The sequence below is a fragment of the Bison bison genome, unplaced genomic scaffold, assembly GCF_000754665.1.
Source record: "Bison bison bison isolate TAMUID 2011002044 unplaced genomic scaffold, Bison_UMD1.0 scf7180017864145, whole genome shotgun sequence".
NCBI lineage: Eukaryota > Metazoa > Chordata > Mammalia > Artiodactyla > Bovidae > Bison > Bison bison.
In genome coordinates this window covers 8,506,333-8,527,821 of record NW_011494717.1, presented here as the reverse complement: position 1 = coordinate 8,527,821, position 21,489 = coordinate 8,506,333, and the positions used below count along the sequence as shown (strand labels likewise).

General features: G+C 44.8%; 1 protein-coding gene across 1 annotated transcript in view; it reads left to right on the top strand.

The window, feature by feature from the left end:
• Positions 1 to 21,489, top strand: part of CIB4 (calcium and integrin binding family member 4) — a 51,582-nt gene that overhangs the window by 29,536 nt on the left and 557 nt on the right. The window contains exons 4-6 of the mRNA XM_010840597.1: positions 12,772 to 12,913; positions 19,387 to 19,496; positions 20,362 to 20,450. Of these exons, the coding sequence (XP_010838899.1) occupies positions 12,772 to 12,913; positions 19,387 to 19,496; positions 20,362 to 20,450 (341 nt within the window). The remainder of the gene's footprint in view (positions 1 to 12,771; positions 12,914 to 19,386; positions 19,497 to 20,361; positions 20,451 to 21,489) is intronic.

Genomic DNA, 21,489 nt, shown 5'->3' with positions numbered 1-21,489 from the left:
AAAACCACTGTGGTGCTAGCGGTAAAGAATCCACCTGCCAATGCAGGAGACAGAAGAGACACAGGTTCAATCCCTGGATTGGGAAGATCCCCTGGAGAAGTAATTGGCAACCCACTCTAGTATTCTTGCCTGGAGAATCCCCAGGGACAGAGGAGCCTGGTGGGCTACAGTCCATGCGGTCACAAAGAGTTGGACACGCAACTGAGCATGCACCTACCTGCCTGTGTCTGCAGAGGCTTCTGAAGAGATCTGGCACGTTCAGGGTAGTATGGCCGTAGACTCTGCAGGGACTTCTGTAAGTGCCTAGACTGAGTTCCGTAGAAGGCAGAAGTGATGACTCACTTGGGGGCCCCAGGACCCAGTTCAGGGCCTGTTACCATGGTAACTCACATATGCATTGCTCTGATGGCTTGAAGTTCAGGCTATGAGCCTGTGTCTCATCTCTAGTTGAGCAAGCCGCATCCTTCAGTTTGGCTGGTTTGTTCTCTGAGCAAACACCAACTTCCAGGGGCATGGGACTCAGGATAATACCTCAAGCCCTGCCTGCTCTGTGTGTGCAGGAATGTGATTTTTGAGAACTTTTTTGGGGGGAAAAATGCATACCCAGTGAAGTCAAGAGTAGAACTGCAGACAAAGCATTGACTTAGGAGTTTGAGTCCTCCTTCTCTAGGCTTTAGTTTTCACTCTTTGCAAAACATAATATGTATCATACCACCTGCCTGCAACATAGTCACAGCCTTACCTAACCACTTGTACCCAGTAGGTGCTCATTCTTGGGATTGAAAACTGACTGAATGACTCGACTCAACACTGCCACCTTCTGGTAGAGTTACTCTGGTGCTGGGGGGTGACTGTTCAGACCCAGAACTAGGAATTCCTCCTGGGCAGATGGGCGGAGAAGCTCCATCCAAGCCACTGTTTCTGGTGACAAGCTCATCCATTTCTTAAGGGGCAGCACAGGTGCTCCCCAGGTAGCACAGGGTTAGAATAGGCTCCATCATCCACTAGTTGTTAGACCTGGAATTCCTGATCCACTCTTCTTGTAATGACCAACTCCCACCAAAGGGTGAGGGACTTTTTTTTTTTTCCATTTAAATACACATATAAGTCCTTTCTTTTTAAATAGAAGTACTTAATGTTGTTCATTTTTCTGTACACACTGCTTTCACTATATACCACAAATATACAGTGCTGTGCTTTCATTTTTATTTAGTTCAAATTATTTTCTAATTTCCCTTGTGATCTCTTTGATATTTCCAAGATATCTTTATGTTTATTGATTTCTAATTTAATTTTGTTGGGTCAGAACATATTTTGTGTGATTTAAATCCTCTTAACTTTATTGAGACTTCCTTTAAAACTCAGAATATGGTCTATCTTGGTCTATCCAAATGTTCCAAGTGCATTTGAAAAAGTGTGTATACCACTTTGATAGAAGTGCTCTATGTCAAGTAAATCAAGTTGGTTTATAATCCTTTCAAGTCTTTTATCCTTAATGATTTTTTTGTGGATTGTTCTGTCAATTACTGACAGATAGATGTTGAAAATTCCAGCTACACATGTGGATTTGTCTCTTTGGAAGGGCTTAAAATGAGAAAAAAAAAGATATTTTATGTTTTTTTCAGATATTTATCACTTCCAGTGCTTTTCATTCTTTTGTGTAGATCCAAGTTTTCCTTCTGGTATTTTTCTTCTCCTCAAAGAAGTTTTTTTAAAAAATATTTTTTGTGGTTCTGATCTGCTCCTATGAATTCTCTCAGCTTTTCTTTGGCAGAAGAAGAAAGTCATTTGCTTTAAGTTTGAAAGATATTTTTGCTGGGTATAGAAAAATTGGACTAGAGCCTTTTTCCTTTCTCTCTGAGAGTAATATTCCATGTCTTTTGGCTTGCTCAGTTTCTGATGACAAATCCAGAGTCGTTTTTGTCTTTGTTTCTTTATGTGTATGTGTCCCCCCACAACACCTCCCTCCTCAAATATATTTCTCTTTATTGCTGGTTTTTAGCAGTTTGATTGTGCTGTGTTGTGCTGTTTTGCTTCAAGTTTCTTCTGCTTGGATTCTGTTGAACTTCTTGAATCTACGGATTTATCATTTTTCCTCATCATGCTTTCCTCTACCTTCTGGAATATATATGCTGCTGCTGCTGCTGCTAAGTCGCTTCAGTCGTGTCTGACTCTGTGCGACCCCATAGACGGCAGCCCACCAGGCTCGCCCGTCCCTGGGATTCTCCAGGCAAGAACACTGGAGTGGGTTGCCATTTCCTCCTCCAATGCATGAAAGTGAAAACTGAAAGTGAAGTCGCTCAGTCGTGTGCGACTCTTTGCGACCCCATGGACTGCAGCCTACCAAGCTCCTCTGTCCATGATAGCATATTTATAATTCTTGGTTTAACATTTGCACCTGCTTATTCTATCATTGGTGTCATTTCTGGGTCTGTTTGTATTAATTGATTTTTCTACAGGTTGTAGATCTTATTTTTCTACTTTTTTTCATGACTGGTGATTTTTTTATTGGAGTATGAACATCGTTAGTTTTACATTGTTAGGTGCTTAATGTTGTTGTATACCAGACCACCTGACCTGCCTCTTGAGAAATCTGTATGCAGGTTAGGAAGCAACAGTTAGAACTGGACATGGAACAACAGACTGGTTCCAAATAGGAAAAGGAGTACGTCAAGGCTGTATACTGTCACCCTGCTTATTTAACTTATATGCAGAGTACATCAGGAGAAATGCTGGGCTGGATGAAGCACAAGCTGGAATCAAGATTGCCAGGAGAAATATCAATAACCTCAGATATGCAGATGACACCACCCTTATGGGAGAGAGTGAAGAAGAACCAAAGAGCCTCTTGATGAAAGTGAAAGAGGAGAGTGAAAAAGCTGGCTTAAAGCTCAACATTCAGAAAACTAAGATCATGGCATCCAGTCCCATAACTTCATGGCAAATAGATGGGGAAACAGTGGAAACAGTGTCAGACTTTATTTTGGGGGGCTCTAAAATCACTGCAGATGATGACTGCAGCCACGAAATTAAAAGACACTTGCTCCTTGGAAGGAAAGTTATGACCAACCTAGGCAGCATATTAAAAAGCAGAGACATTACTTTGCCAACAAAGGTCCGTCTAGTCAAGGCTATGGTTTATCCAGTAGTCATGTATGGATGTGAGAGTTGGACCATAAAGAAAGCTGTGTGCCGAAGAATGGATGCTTTTGAACTGTGGTGTTGGAGAAGACTCTTGAGAGTCCCTTGAACTGCAAGGAGATCAACCAGTCCATCCCAAAGGAGATCAGTCCTAGGTGTTCATTGGAAGGACTGAAGTTGAAGCTGAAACTCTAGTACTATGGCCACCTGATGTGAAGAGCTGACTCATTTGAAAAGACCCTGATTCTGGGAAAGATTGAGGGCAAGAGGAGAAGAGGATGACAGAGGATGTGATGGCTGGATGGCATCACCGACTCGATGGACATGGGTTTGGGTGGACTCCGGGAGTTGGTGATGAACAGGGAGGCCTGGCGTGCTGCAGTTCATGGGGTCGCAGAGTCGGACATGACTGAGCAACTGAACTGAACTGAACTGAACCCCTGTGAGAAACAAATTTACCATCTAGAGTACAATGTTGGTTTATGGGGGTTTTGTCTTTAGACTTTCAGTACCCGATTGAAACATTATTTTCCAAAGTTGCTTGGTCAGTTCCTCTTTCCCAAATTCTTTCAGTGCGATTTTGTCACTTATTTGTACATAGTTACTTTTATTTGTCATGACCTACATTTCATCCTGAGTTCACTAACATCCTGCAGTTTAAAATTTTTTAATTTGTAGCCAGTAAACTTCACTCATTGTGGTATACAGTTCCATGGGTTTAAACAAATGTACTAAGGTGTGAAGCTGCCGTGACAGCTGTACCATACAGAACAGTTTCACCGCCCTAAGCATTTCCGTGTGAGGCTTCTTTGTCATAAACTCCGTCCCCTTCCCCCAAATGTTGGCAACCACCCAGCAGTTTTCCATCCTTATATCATAGTTTTGCATTTTCCAGTATGTCTTACAAATGGGCTCATACATTATATACTATTACACCTGACTCCTTTTACTTAGCAAAATACATTTAAGAATTTTCCATATTGTTGCACAAATCTACTTACTGCTGAGAAGTATTACGTTGTATGGATATGCCAGTGCCTGTTTATCCATTTACCTGTTGAAGTATATATTGATTGCTGTGGCTTGCCTTTTCACTCTTGTAATGATGTCTTTTGAACTACACACATTCTCAATTTTAATATATTCCAATTTATGAAGATTTTCTCTCATAATCAGAGCTTTGTGTGTATTACTAAAGAATCTTTGCCTCACAGTTATGAAGGTGTTGTGCTACGCTTTTTTTAATTATTGGTTTTCCACATTGGATCTATGATCAATCTTGGAATTGATTTTTGTGTACAGTGTGAGGTAGGAGTCAAGATTCCTTCCTTCTGTGTATGGATATCCACTAAACCCAACATCTCTTATTGAAAAACCTCTTCTTTCCCCTACTCCATTGCAACGTGATCTTTGTTATGCATGAGGCACCCATATGTGTATGGGTCTGTTTCTGGAATTTCTATCGGGCCATTGATTTGTCTGTCCTTGCATCAGTACCACCCTAAACTGATTACAAAAGTCTTAGCAAGGTCCTGATGTCTAGCAGTGTAAGTACTTCAGCCTTGTTTCTCTGCCTTAGGATTGTCTTGGCTGTTCTTGACCCTTTGTATTTCCATATAAAGTTTAGAATCAGCTTGTCAATTTCTACAAACACATCAACTGGAAGACTTTAGAACCTTATTAATTCTGCAGGAAATTTGAGGAGAATCAACATCTTAATAATATTGAGCCTTCCAAGCAAAAAACATGGTACATCCAAGAGAAGTTTTTAAAGCCTCTAAAGTACGAAAGATTTTGTTACACACCTCTCCCAGGACACAGGGTCTGCTCACTTAGTCTTGCACAATGATGAGTCATCTTTCAGGCAGTGCTTCTCTCAGTGAGAGTCTGCTCCAGTAACCTAAGGGCTCCACTCAAGGTCTAGGAGGGGCTGGCTTCTTGTACAGATACCTCCATCCATGCTTTTCCTTGCCAGATGCTTTACATCTGTTTAAAATTTTAAAAATATGAACATTTGATTTACGAACATAGGAACATTTCAGATGAACATATCACTTGAAAATGATATGATTTATCATTTTTAAAAGAGTTGGCAGCAGACAAATGAGCAAAAAATAAAGCATTATTTAAAAAAAAACCACAGTAAAAATTAAGAAAGATTAATTAGTAATGAAAATATCAAATGAAATAATGCTGTTTGATCTTTTTTTTTTTTAAAAAAAATGAGATGTTAAGAATCAAACTGTGTCAATGATGTCAATATTGAGTCACTAGTGTATTTTTGTGTGAATTTTTTCCAGCAACTGCAAAAAGCTCTTCTTGACTATGTGCTAGCTGGAGGAATGGTGAGGAGATATTTTTAAGCTAAGTCCAAATATTTCCCCTCTGACTTTCATCTTCAAATCAAATCTCTTGTTCAATAGCTTTGTGAAGAGCTTTTATTAAAAAAAAAAAAAAAAACTTAGTTTTTTGGCAGGGACTGAAATCTTTTTATTTACAAACTGTAGTTTCTGTTTCCAAAAAAATCCTCAGCGTTTGGAGTTTATTTTCACCTTCTTTAGTTTTGTCATGCCTGGATAGAGACTGTACTACCGTTACCTGTATAAATTTCTACATTGACATGTTTATATTCCCTTGTTCAGAACACCTTCACACTAGGGCATATGTTATTCTTGAAATGGAAGCATTACTTTGTCAATTGTCATCTTCTTCCCTTGGAGGATTGAAGACTGCTAAATGAGTGTGAAATTTTATGCAGACAATAACTCTCTGGATGGGTCCCAAATTTTATTAGTTCAGATTTCAGATTGTTAAAGTAAGAGCAACAAAAATCTAGAATACAGTAAACTGGAACTGAGCTCATTAATGAGCCATGCTCCCTCTCCTGTGTTTTTCCAGCTGTTCTTCTGTCTGCTGCTGGCTGGGCTGGGCCAGACCTGAGGACTCTGGCTGAGCTGGCTCTTGGCTCAGGGTGGAGAGATGAGAGAGGCATGGAGGCAGCTTCCCCTGGGCCTTTAGAACTCTCCCTGCAGCACCATCAGCAAGCCTCTGCAGGGAGCTGCATGTGTGCCAAGCACACCTTGTCATGGGCAGTCTGTGTCATGGGAACTCCCTTTGGAGAGTGATGTGGAAGGGAACCTGGGGGGAGGGAAGCTGCCCTTCTGGACCACAGACAGGCTTGGGACACTCTCCTGGAAGGTGGCCCTGGGCCTCACAGAGAGCTATACCAGTTTAGAGCTATACCAGTGCCTGGCTTCCAGGGCCCAGACACAGCTCTGGTGACCTAGGTCTAGCCCTGAGACTAGCACCTGCTCTGCTCCTTGCTCTGTTTCTTCCACCATTCCCCAGCCTGATGGCCCATTGCTGCCTCCTTCCAACCCCCAGGGGTTCTCTGTTCTGTAGCGTTTGCTCCTATTGCGTTAGAGCTCTCAGAGACTGGAGGCCACTTTTTTGACTCCAATCTCATCTCCATTTTTGCACTTCTTGTAAAAAAAAAAAACTTTTTCAGGTCATGCTTGGCCTCATCGCCACCATTCTGTTTGATAGTTATGTGGCACAGGCCAGCGTGGCAGGAACAGTACCAGGCAGACTCAGAAGATCCTAGGCTGGGCTCGTTGGCTGAATGACCTTGGGAAAGTTGCTCTCCCCATTCCCCGCTTCCCCTTCAGGGCCTCATTTCCACATTTGTGATTATGAGCGGGTTAATCTAGATCAGAGATCTCCAGACATTTTTGATCATGCACCCTCAGCAATAAAATAAAATGGAGTACATACCCATAATAGGCATTTATTCACTTATAAACTTTATGCCTTTACTACAGTACTAAATGTTATGAAATAAACATGCAAAATTAAAAGTTAAATATGTGATATATATATATTCTTTTGTCTGTACCACACTGCTTGTGGGTGTTCTGACCAGAGACTGAACCCAAACCCTGGGCACTGGACGTAGAATCTTAACCTCTGGACCACCAGGGAATCCCCTACATAAAAATTTTTTAAATAAATTCTCCTTTACTTTACATAACAAAATTTCCTCCTTTCACAATTTTATTGTTTGCTTATAATTAATAACAGTGTCGGAGAAGCAATTGAATATGTTTCATTTCTCTTTGGAATCTTGCTTTAACACTTTGAGACAGAGAGCCATTCAGGAGTCTGGTCTAGCTGGGTTTGTTTTTAATGGCTAAAGTAGTTGATCCAAAGAAAAGGATGTATCACTAGCTACATTAAATTATGGTACTCACTTTCAACCCCAACCACCAATTAAAGACTTTTGATTGAAATTAAGCTGGTTGATGCCCATCTTCCGTTACGTGAGTCAGCGGCTCTTACAAGCTAATTGGCAAGCCTTGCATATTGTATATCCACTTGTTAGATTTTTAACAAATGGACTGAATATCCACTCTTAACCTGGACCACTTTCAAACAGATTAGAAAAATATGTTTCTAATATTTTCAGATATGCAGATAGAAGCATCTTTATAGGTGATCACAGGAGATCACAGATTGTCAACAACAAAAATCTCATTTTCAAAAATCTCAGGCATTCTCTTCAAAGCATGAGTTTGTTTGGAAAATCAAACACTTTCTCACTCAATATTATAATAAGTCATCCTTTACCTTGAAGAGTGAGAAGAATTTGAGTTCATATTTTGGTGGATATCTCTGAGGTAGCAAACTGCCAACAGCCACTTGTCCTCAGAAAAGGCTCACCAAATTTCGAACTCTTGTCTTTTTGTACAAGAATACATCCTCTTTAACTCTGATGACTATTTTAAGTGCACTGCCAGAAGATAACCAACAAGCCTCTGGGTGGTTCAGAAGATTTTCATAGTCATTTTCCTTCTGATTATAAATCATTTTATAAGTTTTACTATATTAAAAAAAACTGATCACACCAATGCATCCCACAGCACTTGTATATATCTGGATTTGAGCTCTTGACTACAGTAGCCTGAAGGAAATTCTGCGGGGAGTAGTTTCACATGTATCAACATCCTTGCACCCCTACCCAGAATCCATTTTCATCAGGAAACAGCTACTCTATCAGTGATTACACTCAGACAAATTTTCTCATAAATGATGTCTTTATTAAGGAAGTAATGTACTGTTCAGTACACATTGCCTCTTCCCTTTAGTGGCTCACAGAAATGTGGTTCCTCATGTGTTTCATTATTGAAACAGAATCTAGGAACACCATGATAGAAACAGCCGCATTTTCTTCAACTATTTAATACATTTTGTGAAATTTGTTCTAATGCATATTTCTGTGCACCTTCAGCAAAATTTTCTCTGCATCATCCAATAGAACCTGTGGTCATCATATTGTGTTCACGTTCTATTCTTGCTACCAGCAGGTACCACACCAACAGCCGGCTTCCCAATCTCTATGAGACAAGGTGTGTGTATGTCAGGGGTGCGGGGGTGTGTGTAGGTGGATAATAGTCATGTGATATGGGTCTAAGGGGGAATGAATTGACTTCCTGGCAATTATTCTTCCTCCCCCATCACGCCCAGTAATTCCAGAAAAAACATCTACTTCTGCTCCATTGACTATGCTAAAGCCTTTTTGTGGATCACAACAAGCTGTGGAAAATTCTTAAAGAGATGGGAATACCAGACCACCTTACTTGCCTCCTGAGAAACCTGTAAGCAGGTCAAGAAGCAACAGAACCAGACATGGAACAATGAACTGGTTCACTGGTCACCCTGTTTATTTAACTTATATGCAGAGCACATAACGTGAAATGCTGGGCTGGATGAAGCACATGTGAAATCAGGATTGCCGGGAGAAATATCAATAATGTCAGATATGCAGATGACATCACCCTTATAGCAGAAAGCAAAGAGAAACTAAAGAGCCTCTTGATGAAGGTGAAAGAGGAGGGTGAAAAAGCTGGCTTAAAACTCAACATTCAAAAAATTAAGATCATGGCATCCAGTCCCATCACTTCATGGCAAATAGATGGGGAAACAGTGGAAACAGTAACAGACTTTATTTTCTTGGATTCCAAAATCACTGCAGATGGTGATTGCAACTATGAAATTAGAAGACGCTTGTTCCTTGGAAGAAAAGCTATGACAAACCTAGACAGCATATTGAAAAGCTAAAACATCACTTTGTCAACAAAGGTCCATCTAGTTAAAGCTATGCTTTTCCCAGAAGTCACATATGGGTGTGAGATTTGGACCATAAAGAAGGCTGAGTGTCGAAGAACTCATGCTTTTGAACTGTGGTGTTAGAGAAGACTCTTGAGAGTCCCTTGGACTGCAAAGAGATCCAACCAGTCCATCCTAAAGGAAATCAACCCTGAATATTCATTGGAAAGACTGATGCTGAAGCTGAAGCTCCAATACTTTGGCCACCTCATGTGAAGAGCTGACTCATTAGAAAAGATCCTGATGCTGGGAAAGATTGGGGGCAGGAGGAGAAGAGGACACCAGAGATGGTTGGATGGCATCACTGACTCAATGGACTTGTGTCTGAGCAAGCTCCAGGAGATGGTGAAGGACAGGGAAGCCTGGCGTACTGTAGCTCATGGGGTCTCAAAGAGTCGGACACAACTGAGTGACTGAACAACAACAATCCCCATCACTCCCAGTAAGGCCAAGTAGTAGGGGCAACCCAGGGAAGGGTTGGTATCTCATTCCATGGTTGGATAGATGCTTAGGCAGTGAGCTTATTGATCTGAGTGCAGGTGAACAGAACAGGAGATGGGACTTCCCATTACATCTGATTGTATTCTCATTGTTTCTACCTCATAGAGAAGAACTCTCATTTTAAGTATGAGAGGAATCTGCCCTGACATTTTCTTGTTCACTTGCATTTGCATTGTAAGCATTATCTTCAATTGTGGTTTCCTTGCAGGAATCTTGTTAAGCCACCTATCCATTTGTGAGAGTTAATTTAGTTACAATTTGGCAAAGTAATCTGTAAAGCCACTTAGCTACGTGCATGCGACCTGGAATACATCACACTAGATAGCTCTTATCAGGATCCATTTGAGGCAGGCAAACCAAGCTTTCTAGGGAGCATGGAAGTGAATGGACAGAGGAAACAGGAGCTAGTTTGGAAGACCTAGCAGCACAGTCCAGATTCACCTGGACTCTGGCCACTCCTGAAACAAATTTATGTATATATATATGAGATTAATTCTGTCAATTGAAAATCTTATTTACAATGCAGATTTCTCAATGTATTGGTTTACTAAGGCTGCCATCACAAAGTATCACAGCTATGTAGATTAGACAGAAATGTGTTGTCTCACTTTCTGGAGGCTGGAAGGCTGAGGATCAAGGTGTCTGCAAGCTTGGTTGCTTTTGAGAGCTGGGAGGAAGAATCTTTTCCAACCCTCTCTCCTAGCTTGCAGAAGTTTTCTGGCAATATTTGGCATTCCTTGGCTTGTGCCTGTGTCACCCAGATCTCGGCCTTCATCTTTATGTGATGTTCTCCCTGACTAAGTGTCTCTGTGTCCAGATTTCCCATTTTATAAAAACACCACTCATGTTAGGTCTGGGGCCCACCCTAGACCTAATATGCCCTTAACTAACCACGTCTGCAACGGCCATATTTCCAAATGAGGTCACATTCTGAGCTATTCGGGGTCATATAAAATTTGGAGGAGATGCAATTCAATCCATTATGCTGGGCTGTGCCTCAGATCTTCTAAAACAGGATCTCTGAGGGCAGGAGTTACAATTCATGTGTTCAAGAAGGACCTCAGATAACCAGTATGCTCATTAAGGCTAGAGATCTACACAGTCATGGGAAATGACTCAGAATGTCCTCTCTTCCATCTCAAGTGCATACACCAAATAGAATTAAACCATAGACTTTCATATTGTAGCTGAGTTCAAAAGAAATGAAACAAAAATGTTCATGATGAATGTCTCCAAAGTGGAGACATTAAAACCAGAGAGCAAAGCGCTGGCTGAAGCTAGGGCAGCTCTGAGGAGTGATAGGCAAGGTCATGGGCCCAGAGAGGCTGGGGCTGGGGTCCAGCGAGGGAGCCGATAGGGTGTGTGTTCTGTGGAACTACTCCTTTTGCAAGAAGCCTAGAGCCTTGAAGAGATACCTTGTCAGTCAAAGGGGACTAGAAAATCAACTAAAGGTTTGTTTCCACTAATCAAAACTTTGGAAGATGGAGAAACTGCTGTGTGAATTCACAGAATCAAATAGCTTTCTTAGCTGAGATGCATCTAAGGAAATGGAATTTTGGTTGATGAGAAGGGAGTGATCAGGGGTCAGTCTGGGACACCAGAAGCACAGCTGGGATCTGATAAGGCCTACCAGTAATAGGGTGAGATTAGAGTAGACAGAGGCTGGATTTCTGAGCAATTGTGGGCCAAGGAGTCCCACGAGGTGGGGATGGATAAGAGACACAGAGAGCAGGAGGAGGAGAGTGCCGAAGATGAATATGTTACTTTTAAATATTCCCAAGATTGTTCTGTGCCTTTAACTCTCCTTAAATCTGCCCATTCCCAAAGCCCATCCCACCTGCCCATTCCTGGGGGCTGGAGAGAGAACATCAAGGTGGCCTTCATGAGCTGCCACTGAGCTGGTGGAGAAATGGCTTAGAACCTTGTGGTGCTGGCTCAGAAGAGCCCTCTCATGAATGACCCTGGCCAGGCCCACTTTAGAGAAATCAGGGTTTCTAAAATCACATGACGCCTCCTTGTTTGGGACTCAAAATTGAGAATTAATTGGTTTAAAAATGAAAACTGCTGTACAAATTATATCTTGTAGCGGTTGTATACCAACTTATAATAATATCTTGTAGTAGTTGTATACCAACTTAGAGCTACCATCTGTTAAGTGTTATTTATTGTGCAACTTTAGAGTTTTCCAGGTGGGGGTAGTGGTAGAGAACCTAATGCCAATGCAGGAATGTAAGAGATATGAGTTCAATCCGTGGGTCAGGAAGATATCCTGGAGGAGGGCCTGGCAACCCACTCCAGTATTCTTGCCTGAAGAATCCCATGGACAGAGGAGCCTGGAAGGCTACAGTCCATAAAGCTGCAAAGAGCTGGCCATGACTGAAGCAACTGAGCACACACACACATACAACTTTAAACCTATCCTGTTTAATCCTCACAACAGACCTATCAAGTAGGTATAGTATTATCCCACCCCATCTTGTGGATAAGAAATCTTAGGCTCTGGAGATTATGTAAAATGATCACTAGTAAACGGTGAAGCCAGATCTGAAACCTGGGTCCGTCCAACTTCTACATCAATATGTTAATAGTAGTTAAACATGGACAGTGAATCAGGAACAACATTTATCCCATTTTTAATATTATGGGGGGTGTTTTCCAAATTTTACATATAAATTAATAAACATAAAAAAAGAATAACAACCGAAAAATGAGGCTTTGGGAAGTACCTGCAGGAGAAGGCAACAGTGGGGAGAGTGATGTTAAGTGTGATCCTTCATCCTGGGTACGCTCCATCATGTCCATGATCCTGGCTCATTGACCTAACATCTACTCCAGTATTTAGGTTGTTGCTCTTGCCTTCTTCCCAAACCCAGGACACTGTGCTTCTAATAGATTAATGAGGTCCTGGGAGGCGTGAACCTGACACTGAAAAGCCTCCTGCCTCTTTCTCCTCCCCACCTACAGGTCAACCCTTTCAGAGACCGAATCTGCAGAGTGTTCTCCCACAACAATGTGTTCTCCTTTGAGGATGTGCTGGGCATGGCGTCTGTGTTCAGCGAGCAGGCCTGCCCCAGCCTGAAGATAGAGTACGCCTTCCGCATCTATGGTGGGTGCTGTGGGGATTGAGTGGTGGGACAAGGGCCATAGAGTAAATACCACATCTGGAATCCATCAGCATCAATGCATTGGTCTGATGCTGTTCGTTGGGGATTACTTGAGTATGAGGGGTATTATACTTCTCAAGTACTGTAGATCTTTGTTTTTTTTAATGGTTGAGAAGTCCAGCTCTAATGGATTGATGACTTCCCTTCCATGTCACCAGAGACAGGCAAATGGAGTCACTGGTGCTGATATTCCATATAGCAGCATGGGCAGGCCAGAAAGAGAAAGAGAGGACTATATATGGGCATGAAGGGGTTATGCTTGTTCTGTAAAAGTTAAGAGATTTAAAACACTGAAACTAGCTCAGCCACTAAATAGCTGAGAAATCTTGGGCAAATCGATTTACTTTTTAGAGCCTCAGTTTCCTCATCTTAAAAATGAGCAAGTTGAGAGATATCATCTCTGAGGTCCCATGACACTTTTGGGAGCTGAAGTTCTGCTCTTCAGCCTCATGAACCCCTAGCACATCTGGGGCCCTGGAAATTCCCAAAAGGAATCAAAAGGAAAGAAACAAAGCCTTCAAACAGATCACGTGCAAGGCTTCAAGCTCATCTTGCCAACCCCTTGGGCCAAAGGACTCGTCCATTTAGGCTTGTGTGGTCTGTCATCTCGCCTGTCTTCCTTCTCTACCGGCTCCTCCCACCCAGTCCCCACATGGTGGACGCCATCTTATTCCTGCCTCAGCCAAGCGGACTTGGATAGAATGGAGTGAAGGGGATTTAAGCCAGAGGGACCTATGAAGTCTCAGTGTCTCATCTCTCATGTAAAAAGGGCTTAATGATATTTTTGTATTTGATATGTCTTCAGGCTTAGTATCCAGTAAACGCATAGGAAATCATAAGTTTCCCTACAGAGACAAGCTGAGTAAGCTCCTATCATACTGTCTCTTCTGCAGAAAGCAACTATAAACTCTAAACAAAATGTAAAAATCAACTACCTCAAGGCACTGCATAGCCACGGAAAGCACAGATTTAACACTTGAAAAAAGGAAATGGTACTGAACGGTTCTCCACCGCCCTCCCCCAACTTTTAGTTTTGTACTTTTCCAGCCTGAAGGTGAGCTTCAGTAAGTGGCATCATACAGGACTAATAGAAACCCTGATCTCTTTCTGACTTGAAAAATCAGAGTTTGGGACACCTTTCCCATCAAAAGTGAAAAGAAGGGAGAGTCCATGAAAGAAAGCCAGAAGGAGCCAAATCTCATTCTGACCTCTAAACCATAGATACCAGGGTGAACTCAAAGCAACTCAGGTAAGGATGAAAGAACTGAATGGAGAATTGAGCTGCCATTGCATTTTACAAGGTCCCTGAGTGAGAGGGATTGCCCACTAGAATAGAAAATTCATCACTGTTTGGAAGAATATAACAGAATCCACAGTTTCTACATAAAACATTTATAATGTCTAAGATACAATAAAATTATTCAGTATCTTATTATTTTTTAAACGAAAAATGATGCATTCCCAAGAATGAGGACTGACTCTAATATGAGCCAGATGTTGGAATTAGCTGATAAATATCTTCAAACAGTTATTATAATTATGCCCAATGATATAAAAGAAAATGGGCTCCTAATGAATGAAAAGATAGAAATTCTCAGTAGAAAAATAGAAACTATAAGGATCAAATGGAAAACACGGAACTCAAAAATAAAATATCTGAAATAAAAATCTACCATTTGGGCTTAGCAGGAGAATCAAGCCCACTCCAGTATTATTGCCTAGAGAATCCCAGGGATGGGGGAGCCTGGTGGGCTGCCGTCATTGGGGTCGCACAGAGTCAGACACAACTGAAGTGACTTAGCAGCAGCAGCAGCAGCAGCAGGAGAATGAAGATGAGAGAGTCAGTAAACCTGAAGACTGATCAATAGAATATAATCTAATCTGAAGAACAGAGAGGAAAAATATGATGAGAAAAAAGAAACAGATCCTGAAGGACATGTAGGACAATAGGAAGGTCTAACAAATATCCAACTGACATCTCAGAAGGAGAGGAGAGAATAAACAGGGCAGAAAAGATATCTGAAGAGATAATGGCCTCAAATGTTCTGAATTTGATATGAGACACAAATTTACAGTGAACTTTAAGCAGGGTAAGTACAAATGAAATCATAGACCCAAATTCAGTTGGCTTAATAGTCCATTCAGTATTATTCCTCCTTCCTCACCCCAAGTACTGCTGGGAGTCCCCAGGGATTTCCAAGCTAGCCACAGCATTCTAGTTCGTGAGCTGTGATACTTTCGTTGGCCCTTCCACCACAGAGCACTTGCTGTGCTGTCTCTAGCCTCTTCCATCTCCTGTTAGTACTCTTCTGGATGGGCCAGCTCTTCTGGGTGGAAAATGCTGACCCAGACTAGGTGCTCTTGTCTTACCTGTGCAAGTAACATGAAGTTACCTGTGTAAAAGGCAACCGAGGAAGAGCAGCAGTATATTAGTTTTCCACTGCTGTGTAATAAGTTACCACAAACTTAATGGCTTTAGATGAAACATACTTATAATCTCACAAGTCTGGGCCCAGCTTGGTCGGGTCCTCAACTTAGGGTTTCACAAGATTGCAATCAAGGTTTTGGCTGGGCTGCAATCTCACCTGAAGAATGACTGAGAGGGGAGGAACCCACTTACAAGTTCACTCCAGTTGTTGGCAGAATTCATGGACATGACTGAGCGACTGAACAACAACAACAGAACTTAGAGCCCTGGCCTTTTGTTGGCTACCGCCTGCATACTGCCCTCAGGTTCCAGAGGGTGATCTATGCTCCTAGTCACATGGGCCTCCCAACATGGCCAGTTGCGTCTTCCAAGACAGCTAGGGAGTCTCTTGGGCCAGACTGCTGGCAATATAACATATTATATTATAGATATCTCATCTGTTGCCAAATCCTGCTGCTTAGATGTAAGTCCCCACACACACTAGATGGGTGTGTTGATTAGACAAAAGCATGAACACCAAGAAGAGCAGATCATGAGGGAAGGAAGGCACTAGAGTTTGTCCACCATAAGCAGTGTGGAATCCATGGCAGAAGTGAAGCAGGCTTCCTGAGGGCCTCAAATGCAGCTGGAAAGTGCTCAGGAAGCCAGGCAGCTCCTTCCTCCTTTTTTCTCTCTGCCTGCCTAGTCTCTTATCTCTGCTTCTCTCTGTGTACCTTCTCCTTCTGCAGATCCAATTTTTATGCCTCTGTGCCTATGGACCAAAGACGACTACCCCAGCCTTCACGTGACCTATGGGCTTCACTCTGACCGACGGGCCACAAGCATCTCTGTCTCTCATTTCCATTTTCTCGGGAGATGCTTATCGGCTCCGCGAAACCAGAGATCCAGCTGCCCTTGGGTTAGGTGACCAAGCTTGCCCAGTCATCCACAACCAAGAAGAAGCAGCTTCTGAGGCCAATCACTGGGAGTTGAAATGCTGCTCAGAGATGGTAGGGTAGGCTGGGCAGATGTTCCAAAAGATATCTGTCTCAGCTGTCTTCCCATTGTTTCTAGAGCTAAACAAACAAAACCACCAAACCTTCAGGGAACTAGATGAGTTCCCTCAAGACATGGGAGCTCAAACATCTTCAGCTCACGAATGGGGGGAAGGTCCTCCCTCCTGAGAGGTCAGGCAGAGTCCTCAGGTCACATCAAGAAGCAGACACTCCAGGCCCCTACACTGTCCTTGTATCTTCTCCTCTCTACCCTCCTCCAGGGCCTCCTCGAACAGTTTCCTTCTTTTTTGAGCTCCAGTGCAAAAGCAAAAAGCACAGAGCCTTCATGCAAATCAGTGGTGCAAATAGATGCCTCGGGACTCGTAAACTCCAAGGCTTCATCAGCTAGACTCAGGCAAATCTGAATTCTCTTCAGGCTCAGAAGATTGCTACCTTACAGAGCTGTCAGCAGGATTGAAGATAGGACGTGTGAATCTCTGAGCCTGGTGCCTGGCCCGTGGTGGCTGCTCTATAAATTGAGGTGGTAGTGGTAGGAATGAAGGAAGAAGAGGAGGACTAAAAAGAAGGGAAAGAAAAGGAGAAAGAAAAGAGAAGAGAGGATGATGATGTGATGGCCTCAGCAATCATCCTTAGCCAGTCTGAAGACCTAACTCAATGTTCTAACCCCTCACTACACCAACTGTGGCCTAGATACCAGCAGCAGCATCACTGCCAGAGAACTTGCTCGAAATGTAGAATCTCAAGCCTCAGTCTCCACTTACTGAATCAGAATCTACCTTTGAACAAGACTCCCAGATGATTCCTCTACACCTGAAAGTTTCAGAAGCATGGCTCTAACCCACTGATTTTCCATCGCTGCCAATACTGGAATCGCTGTTGTTCAGTCACTGAGTCGTGTCTGACTCTGTGATCTCCTGACTACAGCATGGACGACATTGGAATTACCCGGGGAGTTTTCAAGACCTACCCTTGGGCCCCAGGTGCAGAGACTTGATGTGATGGTCTTGGGTATGCCCTGGTTGGCACGCTTTTTGAAAGAGCCCTGCAGGATTCTAAAGTGCAGCAGGAAAAAAAAAAAAAAGTGCTGAAGAGTTACTACTGCTCTGACCTACAATATTAGTTAGGACTGCATTCAGTTACTTGTAAGAGCATCCTTGTTTGAAAAAAAAGAAATCCTGGATTCAGGCAGTCCAGAGCTGAGGTAATGGCTCCAGGAGGCAATCAAGGGCCCGGGCTCCTTCAAGCCTCCTAATCTCCCATCTTTAATGGGACTGCCGTCCTCAGAGTCAATGTATTCTGTGCCTACAGGTATCTCGTCATCCCAGTCAAGGAGAAAAAGAGATGGGAGAGGGGATAAGGACAAAAGGAACATTGAAACACACCGACGACATCTACTCTTCTTTAACAAACTTTCTTGGAAGCTCCACCCAGCAAACTTTGGCTATAACTTCATAGGCCAGAACTGTTACATGGTCACACATAGCTCCAAGGGGGACTAGAAGGCTGTGTATTTTAAGCTGGGCATAAACATGAATTGCAATTCTGTTAGGAAGAAGGAAAGGGCGAATGGCTGTCGGTCAAGTCCAGCCGGCCAGCCACACCTACCCAGGACATACCTCCTGGCCTCCAGTCTCTGCTCTGAGGGACTGTCCTGGCCTCCACTTGATCGATCTTCTCTCAGCGTCTCTGGGGAGACTTTCTACCTGTTGGAGATCAGCTTCCCAGCACTGCTTTTCTGCTTGGGTCAGCACGGCTCCCACCAGCTGTGAATTACCGTCAGACAGGTGCCATAGCACCAGAGGCTGATCTTCCCAGCATCTGACATGGGGATGCTAGTGGCTGGGAGCGGCGAGGGAGGCAACCTCAGTTCCCGTGGGAATAGTGGTGAAGGCCTGCCTTAGCTCACTCATTCAAATGAGCTAATCTTGTGAAAGTACTTTGTAAATTGCAAGGAGTAACATGACAGATCGGGATGATGACAGTCAGAGAGTTTGGGGGACACCTGAAGGCTGAGCCCACCAACTCGCTCATCTCCCTTATTGCTGGGAAACGGCAAGAAGAGCCCTCCTTTCTCCCCAAAGTGGCCAAGAACATGGGTCATGAGGCTTCTGAGGCCACATGGGCTGCCGGGTAGCCCAGAGCTCCCAGCCCTCAACCCTTACCCAGGCTGTTCTGCCCTGGCACCCCCAAGGGAGGAGAACTGTCCAGGACTACACTTTACTCCAGCAAATTATTCTGTTTTCAGATGGCTTGGGATCAAAGCCATGTTGCTTTGCCGCAGTCTCTGCATATGGGAGCTGGGCCAGCAGGACCCCTGGAAACACTGCGGGGGGTGGGAGGAAGGCTCTCAGGAGAGGCTGCAGGGCTTCTCACCCGCAGCGCAAGGTCACTGCGGGGCCCCACTCCCTCTAGTCCTGACGCTGGACCCTCCCAAGCCCCTCTGCCTCTCCCCCACTGGCTCTGATCCATCGCCCGTGGTGTGTCACAGCGGAGCCATGTAGGGAGCGCTTAGATGAACATCATGGGTTTCAGTATCCAGTCCCCGTGGCTGATTACCATTCAGCAGGGGAGAGCCACCTGCCTAAAGAGTGAGGCGCTCAACTGGACCTTTATGTCCACACCCTTCCTTGGAGAACAGAGACCAAGGTCTTGGCTCCACCCCCGAAGGGTCCCCGTGGCTCCAGCAAACTCATTCCTCCATTCTGGGCCCAAGTTAGCTCTAGCTGTCATTCTTCAAAGTGGGATATTACACAGTTCCTAAGGTTGGCATGTTTCATATTCAACGGTCATCACATTGAATTGAATTTGCCTTCTACTGCTGCAACTCCCCACACTTAGGCCTGCCCCAGGTCCCCCTGAGTCTCAGGTTCTAGGCCCACCTGGCAGAGTTGGGCTCCTCGGGGCCTCCCAGAGGCTGGTGGGAGCCTGCAGGTTCCAGCCAGTGTCCTGGCCCAGGACTCCCTTCCTCTGAGGCCCCGCCTCCTCTTGGCAGATTTTAATGAGAATGGCTTCATTGACGAGGAGGACTTGCAGAGGATCATCCTCCGGCTGCTCAATAGTGACGACATGTCAGAGGACCTGCTGACCGACCTCACCAGCCATGTGTGTGCCCAGGGCTGCGGGGGGCGGGGGGCGGGGGGTGGTGGGTCCAGCCATCACCGGAAGCCTCTTGATGGCAGGCAAATGAGGGGCTCTGGCGGATGCACACTTGCTAGAAAAAACTACCCCCAGTTTCTGTCCTTCCTCCAGGACCATGCCTCCCTTCCTGGGTCCCCAGAGCAGTAGCCCAAGGCCCCCATCCAAGGGGCCCTCCCACCAACCCTGTAGCCACTGCAGGCAGGTGGGCCAACAGCAGCACAGCCTCAGATGGACACGTCACAATGTCCCCTTCCCCACACTATAACAGCACCACACAATGCCCAGATGTCCTCAAGTGAGAGTCCAAAGGACATGAAGACAGCCCTGGGCCCATCTGTCCTAAGAGCACGAGAACTCTTTGGTCTGGATGGGAACTAGGAGCAAAGATAAAACCACGAGGGCTCCTGGCTGCGTCCCACCCTGACTGTGCACCTCGCAGGGCAGCGCCCCTGCCTGTGACTGGGTGACAGGAGCGGGTGGGGGATGTCACCCTGTCCATCATCCCCACATCCATTCTCACTGCCAAGTTTGTGCTGGAGACACCAAGAGGACTCTTGCCCAAGATGAGCTCAGCCCACAAGGTCCCAGACAGCAGTGCACATAACCTCATCTCTCTGCATCTCTGTGTCCTTGTCTGGGGCAGGACTAGGGGTGGGAGTGGGGGCAGGGAGTGGAGAACCTGCCCCCAGGGGACTCTAGGGATGCTAAGCACCAGGCAGAGAGCCTGGCTTGTGGTAACACTCAGCATGTGGTCCCTGCCCCCCAGCCCTGCACCCCCATCTCACTTTCTGATTCTCTGCATTCTGGCTCCTTTTGCACCCCTGTCCAGGTCCTGAATGAGTCAGATCTGGACAATGACAATATGCTGTCTTTCTCAGAGTTTGAACACGCAATGGCCAAATCTCCAGATTTCATGAAGTAAGGTGTTCTGGAGTCGGGGGGTGCCCAGCCTAGTGGGGGAGACAGGAAGCTCCCCGCCCCCAGTCTCCCTGAGCCAGCAGAGCACCTCAGTCTTCCCAATGAGGTCATGAGTTTCCAGGGCACTTTGCAGATTCTTTCAGAATCAGCAATACTGGAACTTCTGAGAAATGAGGTAACCTGGAAAGAGACAGGGCATGGAGTTTCAAAAGGCAAAGCGGAGATTGCAGTTCAGGCATTGCAAGCAACGCGGGTGGTCCAGACTTTAGGTGCTGTCCCTCTCCAGCCAGCACAAAGCCCACTGGGCTGCAGGACTGATCTGGGGAGTCCCCTTTGCCACTGTTAGTCCTGCTCCCCTCCCACTACAACCTCCAGTGGCCACTAGGAGCTGGGGACTGGCACCAAACCCGGGTGGGGGTGGGGCAGACAGTGAATATGCCAGTGATGGAGCTCAGAAGAACTCAGGTGGAAAGGGGCCGTAAGGGTCATATCTGGTCCAGACACTTCTGGACAATTGGCCATCTCCATATTGGCTGTGTTCAACAGTTTTATTTGGGTCCCTCCAGCTGTGGGAAGTACACCACCACTGAAGGCAGCCCATATCAGGAGGACCAGCCCGGTTAGGGCAGTCTTCTCGCACTGAACTACATGTTTGCCTGTGTCTGCTGTTCCTGCACCCTGTTCTGCCCTTGGTCATCAGCCAAGGTGACAGCAAGGACAAATGCCCCTTCAAAATGGTTTAACCAATCAAAAATGAACAAAACCAGCTAGGCCTCATGGAGCACCCGGCTAGGAGCCCAGAGTCTCTGCCTCTGTCCTCAGCAGCCCTGGTCTTTGCTTTATGTGCAACCAGAAATCTCTGCTTTGCCAGGCATGAGACCAAATGTGGCCTCTCCACAGTGGTCAAGTTTATAGCTCTTTGGCTCCCAATGACCCTCAGTGAATGTCCCTCGGCTCTGACTGAATTCCCAGAGAATCTGATTGGCCAGTCCAGGCAGGTGTCTGGCCCTCTTCCAATCACCTGGCTGGAGGAGATGGC